This window comes from Bufo bufo, chromosome 4 (assembly GCF_905171765.1).
Source record: "Bufo bufo chromosome 4, aBufBuf1.1, whole genome shotgun sequence".
Lineage (NCBI taxonomy): Eukaryota > Metazoa > Chordata > Amphibia > Anura > Bufonidae > Bufo > Bufo bufo.
In genome coordinates this window covers 10499848-10517316 of record NC_053392.1, presented here as the reverse complement: position 1 = coordinate 10517316, position 17469 = coordinate 10499848, and the positions used below count along the sequence as shown (strand labels likewise).

Below are 17469 nucleotides of genomic sequence, written 5' to 3'. Positions count from 1 at the left end.
GGTTACACTGAGGCTGTCAGACTCTAGAACAGGTTACACCGAGGCTGTCAGACTCTAGAACAGGTTACACTGAGGCTGTCAGAGTCTAGAACAGGTTACACTGAGGCTGTCAGAGTCTAGAACAGGTTACACTGAGGCTGTCAGAGTCTAGAACAGGTTACACTGAGGCTGTCAGAGTCTAGAACAGGTTACACTGAGGCTGTCAGAGTCTAGAACAGGTTACACTGAGGCTGTCAGAGTCTAGAACAGGTTACACTGAGGCTGTCAGAGTCTAGAACAGGTTACACTGAGTCAGACTCTAGAACAGGTTACACTGAGGCTGTCAGAGTCTAGAACAGGTTACACTGAGGCTGTCAGACTCTAGAACAGGTTACACTGAGGCTGTCAGACTGTAGAACAGGTTACACTGAGGCTGTCAGAGTCTAGAACAGGTTACACTGAGGCTGTCAGAGTCTAGAACAGGTTACACTGAGGCCGTGAGTCAGACTCTAGAACAGGTTACACTGAGGCTGTCAGACTCTAGAACAGGTTACACTGAGGCTGTCAGACTCTAGAACAGGTTACACCGAGGCTGTCAGACTCTAGAACAGGTTACACTGAGGCTGTCAGAGTCTAGAACAGGTTACACTGAGGCTGTCAGAGTCTAGAACAGGTTACACTGAGGCTGTCAGAGTCTAGAACAGGTTACACTGAGGCTGTCAGAGTCTAGAACAGGTTACACTGAGGCTGTCAGAGTCTAGAACAGGTTACACTGAGGCTGTCAGAGTCTAGAACAGGTTACACTGAGGCTGTCAGAGTCTAGAACAGGTTACACTGAGGCTGTCAGAGTCTAGAACAGGTTACACTGAGTCAGACTCTAGAACAGGTTACACTGAGGCTGTCAGAGTCTAGAACAGGTTACACTGAGGCTGTCGGCTGCTTTTGTTGCAGCAGTGATAAGGTTAAGGGACAGGACACAGTTTAGATTACAGGTTGAATTAACCCTTTAGGATCAAATTGGCTTCTCAAGGAGATCTATATGTTAAAGGCATCCCTTCTTCTGTCTCATTCAGTAGCTATAGAACTAAGGCTACTTTCACACTTGCGGCAGGACGGATCCGGCAGGCTGTTCACCCTGTCGGATCCGTCCTTCCGCTGTTTCGCCGGACCACCGCTCCGTCCCCATTGACTATAATGGGGGCAGAGCTCTGGCGTAGCACGACAGTGCATGGTGAAAGGCCGCCGGACTAAAAGTACTGCATGTCCAACTTTTTAGTCCGGCGGCCTCTCACCGCGAACTGCGCCGGAGCTCCACCCCCGTTCCCATTATAGTTTATAGGGTCCGGGGACGGAGCGGCGGTATATGTAACATGGTATACAGCATTATTGGGGGGCTCTATGGAAAAGTGGGGGGGAGCACTATGGGGGCACCTACTGGGGGCTTTATGACGCGGCTCCGCCTGGCTCCTAACTTTTTTAGCTGGCTCCTAGATTCCAAGGAAATTTGTCAAGCCCTGTGTTAGCATATGCCAGAGACTTTTGTAAGTCTTTAGCTGAGACTCTAGGATTCTTCTTCACCTCATTGAGCAGTCTGCGCTGTGCTCTTGCAGTCATCTTTACAGGACGGCCACTCCTAGGGAGAACGGGATATCCGAGTGCTGAACCGACAGCATCTTCAGCTGACGTTTGAGAGGTTAGTCAAAGCGCCTTCGATAAACTGCTCTCTGAGGGTCTGATCTTGTCCCACAGCTTCATGGGGATCTAAGTGGTTAACTGCCCGCAAAACGTCTTGCAGGGATAGGACAAAGTCTCTTAGTGACTCAGTGGACTGCTGTTTCCCAAAGGAACGCATCTTCAGTTCAGAGGCGGTCCTAGTGTTAAAGGCAGTACTGAGTCGGTCTAGGATCTGCTCAGCTGTTTTTTGCTCTAACTGGGGCCAGGACTTGACCTCCCGGAGCGCAGCTCCCTGTAGTTGGCCGATCAGGATTTCCACTTTCTGGTCCTGAGATACTGGATATAGCTTAAACGTAGCCAACATTTTATCACGGAGTTGCTCCAAAGCAATATGGCATAGTAAGAGGCATGATGCATGCAGCTGCCGCTGTTGGATCACTGCAGTCCAACTGGGTGTTGTCTTCGCTGTCCGACAAGGCTTTTTGTATCCTGTACCAGACTAGAGGGGTCAACGTAGGCTAAACAGCAATGTAAGTGCACGTTGCTGCGACTGCACAATTTTGGAGAGTATAATGCTCGGGCAGGAGGATTCCAGTCCTAAACAGTCTTTAATAGCGTTATTTTCCCCAGTAGTACTCAATCAGATCTCCAGTCGCAGGTTCTCGGGATCCAGTGGAGAGAGAACCGCATTTGCTCTTTTCCAAGATGGCCGCCGCTTCACTTCCTGTAAGGGCGCCGTCGACTTCCTCTGTCCTCCCTGATGCTGGCGTGAACTGGAGGCAAGGGAGAGGCTTTGGAGGTGGAGCTGCCACTTCCCTTCTCTTTGCCGTGCGATCGCTCCCTATGGACAGAGCTGGTTTTTCCCTCTGTTGAGGGGCCGTTTCTTCAGTTTTCCCGCTTCTGGACTGGTAGAGGAAGCTGCGCGTCACCATTAAAGATGGTGGATTAACCCTTCGGACGCCGGCGTGCACAGTTTTGCGCCTGCCGCTCCGTAGTAAAGTCACTTTCAATGGGACTTTTGTAATCCTGTAGGCTAGATAATTGTATGGCACACAGTTTAGTGCAGTTCAAATCCTGTTTGTGACGCCATTTGCGACGTCCGGCCCCAGCCTGGAGATCCCTTTAAGGTGTTATGACCAACAGGTGTATAACCAGTTTGTCATGACGCCAGATGCGGTAAAGCAGCAGGAGTGGAAGGCCTACAATGTCTCTGCAGATGTTGGATGCACGAGTCATGGTGCTCCCAACTGGAATATTCCTGAGATCCGAGACGTGGCCGTCCGAAGCAGAGCAAGGGGTAGTTGAACTTGGATCATGGGGGAAAGAATTGAGTCCAGACTTGAGTATAGAGTTCAAACACAGTTTTACTGGAATAAACTTGTCCTCAAAGCAGTTTCCGGTTCCTTCCTGATTCCCAGCAGGTATTGGCAAACTTTGGCAGGCTGGTAAACACTCTCGGCGCTGCTACATCTGTTGCGATCTCTCTCTGCTGTACTTTCTCTTACTTTCTGCTGTATGAATATGCTGGATAAAGTCCTCAGCTTTCTCTTTGCTTGTAACTTATCTTTGTAAGGTCTCTGGTGTACTCCAAGGAATCTTTTCCTGGTTTTAGGCGATGCTCACCCTGCAGGGTCGAGTCTTTCACCACACAACCTCCCTCCTGCAGGGGGTGATTCACTCTGACCTCTATCTAACTTCCTGCCCTCACTGGGGAGGCATAGAGACTGGAATCTAGTTCCACTCTCTGCTAGTGTAGCACTGCCAAGCTTTGCTGCCACCTGCTGGTAAACCAAGCACATTACGTGAACATAATCAGAGAGTATAACAGGAGATGCACAATGTGGAGGACCTGGAATAAATGCATTAAAATGACCTCGTTATTGCATATACAGACAGAAGCAGGGAGTGGGCGTAGTAATGCCACTCGGAGGCGTTACATACGGCAGCACAGAGATATTACAGCACTAGTAATATGGCAGTACAGAGATATTGCAGCACAGAGATATTACAGCACTAGTAATATGGCAGTACAGAGATATTACAGCACTGGTAATACGGCAGCACAGAGATATTACAGCACTGGTAATATGGCAGCACAGAGATATTACAGCACTGGTAATATGGCAGTACAGAGATATTACAGCACTAGTAATATGGCAGTACAGAGATATTACAGCACTAGTAATACGGCAGCACAGAGATATTACAGCACTGGTAATATGGCAGTACAGAGATATTACAGCACTGGTAATATGGCAGTACAGAGATATTACAGCACTAGTAATACGGCAGCACAGAGATATTACAGCACTGGTAATATGGCAGCACAGAGATATTACAGCACTGGTAATATGGCAGCACAGAGATATTACAGCACTGGTAATATGGCAGCACAGAGATATTACAGCACTGGTAATATGGCAGCACAGAGATATTACAGCACTGGTAATATGGCAGTACAGAGATATTACAGCACTAGTAATACGGCAGCACAGAGATATTACAGCACTGGTAATATGGCAGCACAGAGATATTACAGCACTGGTAATATGGCAGTACAGAGATATTACAGCACTGGTAATATGGCAGCACAGAGATATTACAGCACTGGTAATATGGCAGTACAGAGATATTACAGCACTGGTAATATGGCAGCACAGAGATATTACAGCACTGGTAATACGGCAGCACAGAGATATTACACAGTAACACACACACCTAGTGGCAGTATTGGTGGTCACCCAACTTTCCCAGTAAGAGATGGTCAGTCTTAGTATCAACAAATCCTCTGAATATATCATGAGAGCTATGGCAGTACGGATCCATATTATATAGGCTCAGGAGGATTGAACCCGGGAGCCACTGTCACTGTTGTCACCTACAGCCAAACCTCCACGTGTAGAGCAGATCTCCATCGGTACATGTGGTCTCCTCCATCACTGAAAGGACCGCCATTCCAGTCACCTCCACCTTCAGCAATCACAGGCCCTGTGTTATTAGCAGCCACACTACAGAGCTCTAGTGATCCCCTGTCTCCGGAGGACACCGGCTCCTGTAGTCCTGCTCCGAATAAACCTGTTGAGACACAGGAGCTTGCATCCAACTTTCATCTTATCTGCCTGTCACTGGAAATATTTCCTCCTCACTCATGCTGTGGGGGGTGAATTACTTTCCATGAAACTGGGCAAATCCTTATTCTTGCTCCCTAGAAATGGCGATTAATGGAATTAGTTCAGTTCATCTCCCAACCAGATTAGGATCTAGGTTTTCTCCACCAGACGACCGATCTAAATCCATCAATGTCCAAGTCTCTTCCACCTGCTGTAAAGAATGAAAGCCGAGTCTCTGGAAGAAAGAGCAGTTCACAGCCTGGAATTTCTATGTTCTTTATTACTGGATTAGGCTTCATGCACACGACCGTATGTGTTTTGCGGTCTGCAAATTGCGGATCCGCAAAAAAAAAAAACGGATGACATCCGTATGCCATCCGTTTTTTTTTTTTTTTGCGGATCCATTGTAACAATGCCTAAAACGGACAAGAATAGGACATGTTATATTTTTTTTGTGGGGCTACGGAACGGACATACGGATGCGGCTAGGACATGGTGTGCTGTCCGCATTTTTTGCGGACCCATTGAAATGAATGCGTCTGCATCCTATCCGCAAAGAAAACTGATCCGACACGGAAACAAACAACGTTCGTGTGCATGTAGCGTTAGTTTGAGGTTTAGCAGAAGGTTGTTGAGAAGGAGAACATTTTTATTTAGGCCGCTGATCACTAAACCTAGAAGTGAAGGAGCTGAGAGAAGAGTCTGATCTATAGACAGATCTACAGGAGGCCGTGTATTCAGTCACTGTGTGCTTGTGTCTCCACAGATGGATCCAGGAGCAGAAATCCCCCGGAGAGATGTCCCCGTCCTCTGTATTCCCAGGACTGTCCAGAGGAGAAGCTCCCAGAGAACCATCAGGTAGATGGAGCTGAAGTCTCCCCAGATTCTGACCAGAAAGTGATTGAACCAAAGATCATTTTACATTTCTCTTCTTTAGGATGAAAATCCGATTGTTATTAAGGTTGAGGTTAAAGATGAAGCAGAAGAGGAGACGGATTTATGGGGCGATCAGCAGTGTAAGGAGGGGGGCTGTCATGTGTCACCTGGATACTACTCCCATCATCTCATCATCACATGTAATAATCTCTCCTGTGTGTTTTCTACAGATGGACTCATAGAAGGAAATCCCTCCGAGAGATGTCCCCGTCCTCTGTATTCCCAGGACTGTCCAGAGGAGAAGCTCCCAGAGAACCATCAGGTAGATGGAGCTGAGCCCTATACACATCTATATAGGGGGGTCCTGCAGTCATAGAGGGGTCATAGATGGTGGGGGTCTCTTATGTGGATCTGTTAGATTTCCCACCTGTCTGCTGTATTGTCCTGAATTGTTACAGATGACAAATCAGGGGGAAGATGTGACTGATATTAAAGTGGATGAAGAAGAGCGGATGATGGGCGATCCCCCGTGTAAGAGTGAGGTGGAGGAGGACATTCCAGTCCATGTGACCACAGGTATGGAGTAATGAATGGAGGAAGGGAATTGGGAGGTTTCTTCAGGTAAGGCTCCACCTTAGATCTCCAGTAAAGTAAGCTGAGGCCGCTCCATACGCTGTGGGTCCTGGGTGTGTTTTACAGTGGAGTCCTGCCTGCTGCCGGGACTGGAGGTAACACCGAACCCACCTGTTTAAACCCTGCGATCCCACAGTCACTAGAGACCGCAGCATCTAAGAATATTTACTGAACTCATGTGGGGCAACAGGATTATTTGTAAGGGTCTGGTGAAATCTGTATGTGTTACATGTGGATTTGCCGTAGATTTCGCTCTTTACATTTCCACAGAGTTGATCGGCTGCAGATTTAAATCCGAACTTCAGGTCAATTTACGCTCAGATTTTTTTTTTGCAGCATAAGATAAGATTTCTCAGAATGTCCTCCATTTTGCTGGTACTGTAGAATGCTGAGGATTTGCTGCCCTTAAATCCACAGTGTATATGCGATCTGTGAGCCTACCCTTACTACTTCACATGGGGGATTAGCATGTGGTTACAGAGTCTCTCTATTAGGACACAGTCTTGGTGTAAATTCACAGTGACCAGGATGGTGCCCGATGAGAGGCTCCGTCAGCATATCCGCTCAATTAGGCCCAACCACAGGTTTACTGACCCAACCTCACCGGGAGCTATCCGGATCTGGAATCCAGATGTGGGAATCTGGTCTTAGTCAGCGGCAGCTGATTTAATAATAGTGCTTTCTCTTAAAGAGACAGCAGCTTAATGTCATTGGTTGCTTCTTTCTCTCCCTGTGCCCCGTCTTCAAGTCCTCTGCGGTGCTCAGCTGCTCCTTTGCCCTGTCCAGGTCCTGCGGTGGTCTCCTTTATGGCTAGTGTCACGCACCTCCACTGGCAGCTAACTAACCACCAAAACCCCTGCATCTCCCAAATCACTGAAGGGCAGGTCGTCTCTTTTCTGCATCTGACCGCATGGCTCTCCCTGCATTTGTATTTATTCCGTCTTGGGAAATACGAGCGTGGGGTTAACCCTTCCCTGCCACCAATGGTTGACAGAATACAGTGCAATATACAACATATAAAGTGTGTTCCTACTGTACAGAGTGCGGTTCTCCAGTAATTAGTGCGATTATCTTCAGGGCTCCAGACCTATAACACTTATCTGAGGTGCCAGTACAGGGTCACCTGTGACATCCCTAATACACGTTCCTGCTATGGCCACAGTCTCATCCACAGCGATGCACTTACAGCTGCTTAAAGTCACATAATCTGGGATATCACATCACATGTATCATACACGGTGCAGGAAGAAATAACAGCATGTACGTATAAACATGACATGAATGTGATGCTGGCGTGTCCTCAGGAGCAGTCTCATCACCGCTCATCTAGGGTGGGAACGGGGTCAGCGGTCACACACCACAAGAGAATGCTGGACAATAGGAAACCTCGGAACTGAAGTTCGGTTCCAAGTTTTAAAGTGGTTTTCCACTATAAAAATCATCTACCGAAGTTATTCAACAAAGTCACGCGTGGCTAACTTCGGCTCATCGGAGACCATACATTCTAACACTAAGACAGTTTTGAATAAGCCAACTTTGGATTTAGCATCTAAAGTTCGCTTCGCTAAAGGGTCAGGACAGTGCAGCGCTGGCCCCATCAAAGAAGACCAGGGAGGGTGAGTACCGGAAGCGCTTGCAGCGCTTCTTCCCCGCTCCCGCCACCTAATGTATAGTAGTGACTGATTCCATAATGGAAGCGCACACTAGTATTCGCTTTATAAGATACACGGCCATTTTCCCCTCACTTTTGGGGGGAGAAAGTGCGTTTTATAAAGCGAAAAATACAGTATATATAAACAAAATACAAAAGGGAAAGGAAACACTTCTCTTCAATGAAGCTTTGGTAGCACCAGGAATTGAGTCGAGAACCAAACACAAGCTAAGCACAAGTCCAACAGAAGCTATAAACCGCACAGCATAGTGGGAGGAACAACAATAAATAAAGAAACACCTGGGAATGAAGGTGAGGCGAGCACCAGAAACAACACAGACGTCATTTGATCCAAAAGGAAAACATGTCAGATCAAACCACGTGTTGCCAGTCTCACAGATCTCCTGCCACCTGTGGTGGGAATGTCCATATGTCTCGGTACGTCTGTGACACTGAGGGCTCATTTTATGCAGGGAGATCTTTACTTTTCATCAATACCATGATTTTTTTTTATCACTTTTTATGAAAGTGACCAAAAAATTCTGAATCGGCCATTTTGACTTTTTTCCGTTTCACCATATGGGATAGATATTTTCATACCACAGACATTTTCGCACGCAGCGATTCCCACTATGTTTATTTTTTTTATTGGTTATGCATTTTTATTTTAATTCTCGGAACGAGGGTGATTTGAATTTGAGTTTAAACTTTATTATATATATTTTTTTTACACTTTTTAATAGTTCAAGCAATCATTGGAGTGATTGGAGCACTGGAGTCACAAGGTCTCTTTAGGAACCTATAAGCGGCAGCCTTGAATCATTCAGGAGGACCGAGGCTGTTGCATGCAACATCCGGCTCTCCCGATCCTTGCGGTTCATGGCCAGGAGCACGTGCTCCAGGTTTTTAACCTCAAAAAACATTGGTTGCATTTGACCACGGCATCTGAGGGGTTAAATGTGTGCGATTGACGTTATCGTCGATCGCATACATTAGCCCTTAGCGCTTGCTGTTTTAAACAGTGGGCATCCGGCGGCTATGGCGCCCCACGCACTTCCATTTATTTAGGATGGACTGGGTGACTGGGATGGACTGCCCTGCAAAAAGAAGCAAAAGTTTAAAAAGTTAGTTAGTTAACTAAAAAAGTTAGTTATTCTGGAAGTCCTGTACAGCACTCCAGACTAAAAAAAATGACCAGGATCCATTGGCTCCTAAACTGAAAAATTTAGGGGCCAAAACATTTTTTAGTCGCCAAATTTCAAATAATTATAATTAAAAAAAAGGACTTAGCGGAGAAGATGAGACGCAGGTGACAGCAGTAAGCCAGCACTACATCTAGGAGAATACAATATGTTTATTTTTTATTGTTTGCAAATTTTAGACGTAAAACGGGGCGATTTAAACTTTTTGTATTATTATTATTTTTTTAACTATTAGCCCCCTTAGGGGCTAGAACCCTTGTCCTATTCACCGTTATAGAGCTCTATCAGGGTGAATAGGACCTCACACTCTCTCTGCTGCCCTGGGCTTTGTGCACACAGCAGGCAGCTTAACATGGGCGGCTTCAGTAGCGTCCTGGCTGCCATGGTAACCGATTGGAGCCCCAGCAGAGTAATCTGCCATTGCCATCAATGAAGAGGAGGGGAGGGGACCCTGTGCGCCACCAATGATACTAATACTGGGGGGGCGGGAGGTAGGGCGCACTGCGCCACCAATGATACTAATATTGGGAGGGGAAGGCACACTGCATCACCAATATTGCTAATTCTTGGGGGAAAGGGCGCACTGCACCACCAATATTGCTAATACCTTGGGGGAGGGCGAACTGCGCCACTAATGATACTAATACTAGGGGGAGGGAGGGCGCACTGTGCCACCAATGGTTTATAATACTCGGGAGGGGGGGGCGCACTGCGCCACCAATGGTTTATAATTTATAATACTGGGGAGGGGGCGCACTGCGCCACCAATGAATGTAATTAACTCATTAATGCAACTGTAGGCGGCGGGTGCTGGCAGCGGTATCACAGACCCGGCACCCGGCCTTAATAACAGGGCATGCGATCCGCGGCAATTAACCCATCAGATGTGGCACCTAAGGGGTTAATTGCCGCGGATTGCATGCCCTGCTATTGAGTCCGGGTGCCGGGTCTGTGATACCGCTGCCTATACTTGCATTAATATGTTTTACATTCATTGTTGGCGCAGTGGCCACAGCTTCTCCCCTCCTCCTCCCTGCTATCTCCCCATTGATGGCAGCAGCAGCCATGTCACAGTGGGGAGGGACTCCCTCTTTCTCCACTGCGCGCTCTCTTTAACTGATACTAGGCTATGCAGCCTAGAGTATCGATAAGTAGTAAGACCCGGTGTAACCCTAATTCAGCTGCAGGTCGGCAGTCCAAGCGAATTGGCGACTGTTTTGGTCGCCATCTGGAGCCCTGCTGTATTGGCACACTACCACCAGACTTATCCTGAACTTTATGAGGTGGTCCGTGTGTCCTCTTTTTTCCCTCCCCCTATTTTTTTTTATCTATTGAGCTTGGATTCTGGAAAAGCAGTTCTCATCTTGTAATTGAATTATTGTGTGATTTATTCTGATTCCTCAAAACTCATCACTGTGATTACTCATCGCTGTCTTTGCCCACGTTTTTTTTTTGTGCAAAATGCTGGATGTTCTTTGGATAAAGTTTAGACAATATTATACCTCCTTGCAATGTAGCCAACGTCTAATCATCCCTTTCTTTATGTCTATTATTTGAAAACTCACTCTGACAACACACATGATCCCCTGACAACCTTGCACACAAGTCTGAAGAGGACTTGTTGTCTTCAGAATGTTTCCGTAGTGGAACGTTAGGCTGCAGTATAAGATGAGATGTTCGCTGTCCTCTAGTGAACGCGATGATGCTCTTCCGGAACTGTCTGCTTTAAGGGTCTTTAAAAAGCTTTAAAGTGGCTGCACTGGCGTTCTACTTCTGACATTGCTTTAAAATATCCAAAGTGTTCTAGATGCTGGTCTTCTGGAATCCTGGCCAATACTAGACTGTTAGCACAATATTCAGAGGATTCCTTCTCCTAAAGTTCATTATTTTACACTCGGAAACTTTGAACTGCAGTTTCCATTGTTCGCTTCATTTATCTGGTAAAGGTAAATTATTTTCAGTATTAGAGACACCTCCAGGAATGTCAGCTCTATTGCTAATTGTTGTGCCACTGGCAAACAGGTACACCCCATCTACCGTCATATCCTACATACAGGCACACCCTATCTACCATCATACTCTACCTACAGGCACACCCTACCTACCATCATACCCTACCTACAGGCACCCCCATCTATCGTAATACCCTACATACAGGCACACCCAAGATACCTTCATACCCTACCTACAGGTACATACTAACTACCGTCATACTCTTCCTACAGGCACACCTTACCTACCGTCATACCTGACCAACAGGCACATCCTACCTATCATCATACCCTACCTACCGTCATACCCTATCTACCGTCAAACTCTACCTACAGGCACACCTTACCCACCGTCATGCCTAACCAACAGGCACATCCTAGCTATCGTCATACCCTACCTACAGACACATCTTACCTACCGTCATACTCTACCTACAGGCACACCTTACCTACCGTCATACTCTTCCTACAGGCACATCCTACCTACCCTCATACTCTACCTACCAAAACACTTCCAAACATACAGCAGGCCCAATACAGACCGCTGTGGTCACTTCCAAAAGTTCAACATTAACAACACTTTGATATATATCCTTTACCAATTGCAAATCCACTGAACTATCCCAAGATTAAGTAACGTATCTATCAGTTCTTTATTGAGATCTATATAAAAAGATTTGCTGAAATCCAGATACGTGATGTCTACGGCACCACCGGCAATAGCCATGCTATTCTGGGTTCAGGAGGACAATTGTCTTGTGTTTTAGTAGTTTCCATTATTTTTAATACTACAGATGCATTATCCTAAGTTCCCTATAGTTACCAGCTCGAAAGGAATAGTGAATGTAAAGGAAGGACTTCTCTCCTCTTTCCTGCTGGATCTACTTCTGAATTTGGCTCACACTGCATGTCTGTTTCCAGCCTACTAGGAATGTTATCATTTTGTGGTGTGAAAAAAATAACAAAATCCATTTTTAATCCTAACAGGAAATGCCAATAAGAACTCTGCGGGAACCATCATGTTATCGCCGGTAGAAAATGGAGCTATCATTCCGCACTCTTCAGGAGAAAACCTCATTACCCTGCTTGTATATCCAGGGCTTCTCGTTACAGATCTACCACGTAATTCAACTAATAATAAGCAACCTTCTGACCAATCCCATGTTGTTCTCACAAGTACACCACAATCGCATCTTGGTACACATCAGAAAACTTACTCAGGAGAGAGGCGATATCCCTGTTCACACTGCGGTAAATGTTTTGCCCATAAATCACATCTGATTATACATGAGAGAATTCACACAGGGGAGAAGCCATTTCCATGCTCAGAATGTGGGAAATGTTTTAAAAATAAATCAGATCTTGTTAGACATCAGCAATGTCACACAGGAGAGAAGCCATTTCCATGTTCAGAATGTGGGAAATGTTTCTTTAGTAAAGCAAAACTTAGAGAACATCAGAGAATTCACACAGGAGAGAAGCCATATTCATGTTCAGAATGTGGGAAATGTTTTACAAAGAAATCACATCTTGTTGCACATGAGAGAATTCATACAGGAGAGAAGCCATTTTCATGCTCTGAATGTGGCAAATCATTTACATTTATATCAGGTCTTGTTACACACCAGAAATATCATACAGGAGTTAAGCCATTTTCATGTTCAGTATGTGGGAAATGTTTTACAGTGAAATCAAGTCTTGTTACACACCATAGATATCATACCGGAGAGAAGCCGTATTCATGTTCAGAATGTGGGAAATGTTTTACAGAGAAATCAAATCTTGTTGCACATGAGAGAATTCATACAGGAGAGAAGCCATTTTCATGCTCTGAATGTGGAAAACCCTTTACACACAAACAAAGTCTTGTTGTACACCAGAGATATCACACAGGAGAGAAGCCTTATTCATGTTCACAATGTGGAAAATCCTTTATTTGTAATACCAATCTTCGAAATCATCAGAAAAGTCACAGCGGAAAGAAACCGTCCTGATCTTCTATATGTGAAGAATTTTTTAAAATAAGATGAAAATTTGAAACTCGTCAGAGAATTCATACACAGAGGAAACCAAATTCTTGCTTGTAATGTTGGAAATGCAAAAACAGATGTATAACCCATCAGGTTATTCACAGATATCAAACCGCCAATAAGAAGGTTTCTTTTTGGGTGGAATTAGCCTGAGGTCAACAGTGATTAGGTCCATGGAGGAAAAGTATTGTGGATATGAGGAAGAGAAGAACAGCCTTATTTACTGTGAGAGCAGTGAAGATGAATCGTCCGCATGAACCTTTGGACCTGCACCTATCTTTAGAATGGAACCCATGAAGTGATGGAGGGTGCACCGCTTATGCGTGACAGCCCTCCATTTAGTCCTATGGGAGCGCCCAAAATAGCTGAGCGTTGGTTCGGCTATTTCCGTCAGCCCCATAGAAGTGAATGGGTAGGTGACCACGCTTGCACGGTGCACTTCCCATTAATTTCAATGGGACTGTCGAAAATAGCCTAGCGCACCGTTTGGCTATTTTTGGTAGTTCCATAGGAATGAATGGAGGCCGGCTGCGCATGTGAGATGCACCGTCCTTCACTTTGTGTGCTCTGTTCTAAAGATAAGTGCAAGTCCCAGAGGTGGCCCTCACACCTATCAGATATTGAGGGCATATCCTAGCGATATGCCCCTAATGTCTGAGGTGAGACAACCCCTTTAAGGACGGAGCCCCATTTTTCAAATTGGACGTGTTTTCACATTGTTTTTGTGACATATTGTATGTTTGTGGCAGATTTGGGTTGCTATTTTTGTGTTTTTGTATACACAAATGTGAAATTTCATGAAAATTTAGAAAAATTTGCAATTTTCAAGATCTGAGAATTTATGGTTTTGAGTTAGATGGTGAAACTACACAAAAAAGTTGATATTTTACATTGTAAATGTGTCTACTTTATGTTGGCTAAATTATTGAAAAGTTTTTATTTTTTGTGGGATGGTTAGAGGGTTAGGACATTGTGGTATCATTAGACTAATTAGAGGCAGTTGCTGCCCATAAGACTGCAGCAGTACCTGACCGCTCCATGTGATGTTGCTAATCTTGGCAAACTGATCACTAAATGCTGTGGAGAAAGTGGGTTTATTATCCTTATTTTTGCTTGTCTGGATTTGTGATGGACAATATGAGATGCCCGGTCCAGCATCCACCACTTGTACCCTTGGTCACGCAGTCTGTTATTAGCTTCCTAAATTTTCTGTGGAGCAAGTCCTTTTAATCCTCATGAATTTGAAGAGAACCGCTGTGATTGTGTGTCGAGGATAATTTGGGCTGGCCTCCAGAACACTGTTGCCTGCTTACGGCTTTCTACATATGGTAGTCTGGACACGGTTCTGCATTATGCTGCCCGTTAAAGTAAGATCCAAGAAGTGGATTTCTGGGGGGAAATCCTGTCCTGTAAATCTCCAGTTCATATCATTGTCATTGACATATTTTATGAAGTCCGGTATGGGCGCCATATCTCGACGCCAAATAATTAGGAAGTCGTCAATGTGGCATCCATACCAGACAACAACCTGTCTGAAAGAATTATCCATCAAAAAAATCTACTTTTCCTCCCAAAATGCCATCACTAAATTCGCCAGAGAAGGTAAAAATCTCGACCCCCGTTGGGGCTCCTGTCTGTAAATAAAAAACTCCATCAAATGAAAAAATAATTATGTAGGAATGCAATAGACAAGATAATGAACTGGCATACAAGTATCTTATAAAAGTGAGTACACCCCTAAGTGAAAATTGCCAAGTTGCGCCCAATTAGCCATTTTTTCTTTCACATGTGACTCGTTAATGTTACTAGGTTAGTGTTACTGGGGAGCAGGTGTGGTAAATTTGGTGTTATCGCTCTCACATTCTCTCATACTGGTCACTGGAAGTTTAACATGGCACCTCGGGCAAAGAACTCTCTGAGGATCTGAAAAAAAGAGCTGAGGCTGTAAGAAGATCGCCAACACCCTGATAATGAGCTGCAGCACGGTGGCCAAGCCCATACAGCGGTTTAACAAGACAGGTTCCACTCAGAACAGGCCTCGCCATGGTTGACCAAAAAAGGGGAGTGCACGTGCTCAGCGTCATATCCAGAGGTTGAGTGAGTGCTGCCAGCTGAGAGCCTCTTCTTGCTCAAGACAAGCACACTAAGGACATGGATTAATGGAACCACATCCTGTGGTCTGATGACACCAAAATAAACTTATTTGGTTCAGATGGTGTCAAGTGTGTGTGGCGGCAACCAGGTGAGGAGTATAAAGACAAGTGTGTCTTGCCTACAGTCAGGCATGGTGGTGGAGAGTCATGGTTTGGGGCTGCATGAGTACTGCCAGCTGTGGGAGCTACAGTTCATTGAGAGAACCATGAATGCCAACATGTCCTGTGACATACTGAAGCAGTGCATGAACCCCTCCCCTCAGAATCTGGGCCGCAGGGCGATATTTCAACATAACAACTCCAAACACCTCCACGACCACTCCCTTGGTAAAGAAACTGAGGGTAAAGGTGCTAGCATGGCCAAGTCTAAGTCTCCAGAGCTAAACCCTATTGAGCATCTGTGGGATTTGCAATTTTCGGTCGCACAACCTGTACACTAGGATTACACGCTCTAGTGGACAGTTGCTAGAACATGTAACGCCAATACTTCTTCTATACATTATTATATATACATTGCCAAAGCCTGCTTCACTCCTAATGGTGCATTAGAATTATTATCCACCAAATAATAAAATGCCTTTTTACAGTTAGTAACTGGGCTTGGGTGAATCGAGGTTCGGATCATAGATGCAGTCGATTAGTTCAAATACTTCATTTTAGTGCTGTACAGAGACCTCCGTACAACATTAAAATGTATTGGCTCCACTGAGGTGAAATTCGTTCAGTGAATGAATTCGGTAATCATTTCTACATTTTTCAAAATATTTCAAATTCGGAATCCAAAGTTGGGTTTGGTACTGGCTGGTACCTCGGTACTAAACCCAACTTCGGATTCCTATTTTAATATGTTTTTAAATACGCAGATTGAAAGTCATTCACCAAAGTCTTGCCCAACTTTGACCAAGTTTTGCTACACAGTCGAAAACAGCAATATAAATGAAGTTCTTTAACGAATAGATCTATGATAACCATAATAACACTGGATCACCAATGACTATGGTACACCATAATAAAACTGGACCAACAATGACTACGGTACACCATATTAACACTGGACAACCAATGACTATGATACACCATAATAAAGCTGGACCACCAATGACTATGGTACACCATAATAACGCTGGACCACCATTGACTATAATACACCATAGTAAAGATGGACCAACAGCGACTATGATACACCATAATAAAGCTGGACCACCAGTGACTATGGTACATTGGTACACCATAATAACACTGGGCCACCAATGACTATGATACACCATAATAACACTGGACCACCATTGACTATAATACACCATAATAAAGCTGGACCACCAGTGACTATGAAACACCATAATAACGCTGGACCACCAATGACTATGGTACATTGGTACACCATAATAACACTGGGCCACCAATGACTATGATACACCATAATAACACTGGACCACCAATGACTATGATACACCATAATAACACTGGACCACTAATGACTATGATATACCATAATAAAACTGGGCCACCAATGACTACGGTATACCATAATAACATTGGACCACCAATGACTATGGTATAACACTGGACCACCAGTGACTACAGTATACCATAATAACATTAGACCACAAATGACTTTGGTACACCATAATAACACTGGACCACCAGTGACTATGGTATAACATACAGTCCTGATCAAAAGTTTAAGACCACTTAAAAATTGCAAAAAAATCATATTTTACATTGTTAGATCTTAACAAGGTTCCAAGTAGAGCTTCAACATGCAACAAGAAGAAATGAGAGTGAGACAAAACATTTTTTGAGCATTCAATTAATTGAAAATAGCGATTAACCTGAAACAGGCTGTTTTTCAGCTGAACCAAATTTTAGGACCACATGCCTTTAAAAGGCCAAATCTGTGCAAAGATGTGGATTCATTGTCATTTTCTGTCAGGTAGTCACATGTTGTGATGGCAAAGGCAAAAAAACTCTCCCTTTTTGAACGTAGTTGGGTTGTTGAACTGCATAAGCAGGGTCTCTCACAGTGCGCCATCGCTGCTGAGGTGGGACGCAGTAAGACAGTCATTTGGAATTTGTTAAATGATCCTGAGGGTTATGGAACAAAAAAGTGTAGTGGAAGACCCAAAAAAATTTCATCAGCACTGAGCCGGAGGATCCAATTGGCTGTCCG

The 17469-nt window shown here is 44.8% G+C and overlaps 1 protein-coding gene and 1 long non-coding RNA gene across 17 annotated transcripts in view; both read left to right on the top strand.

Moving 5' to 3' along the window:
- Positions 1 to 17469, top strand: part of LOC120998305 (gastrula zinc finger protein XlCGF26.1-like) — a 4064644-nt gene that overhangs the window by 1028986 nt on the left and 3018189 nt on the right. For 10 of the 16 annotated variants that reach the window (XM_040428955.1, XM_040428942.1, XM_040428934.1 and 7 more), the window contains one exon: positions 5870 to 5961. The exons of 4 other annotated variants lie outside the window; for them this stretch is intronic. In XM_040428955.1, the coding sequence (XP_040284889.1) occupies positions 5870 to 5961 (92 nt within the window). Of the gene's footprint in view, positions 1 to 5529; positions 5622 to 5700; positions 5780 to 5869; positions 5962 to 17469 lie in introns of all 16 variants that reach the window. 2 more of the 16 variants (XM_040428941.1, XM_040428940.1) reach the window with 1 other exon arrangement.
- LOC120998431 lies at positions 6155 to 12183 on the top strand. Its single transcript, XR_005778376.1, has 2 exons — positions 6155 to 6215; positions 12104 to 12183. It is a non-coding gene; the product is annotated as an uncharacterized LOC120998431 (long non-coding RNA).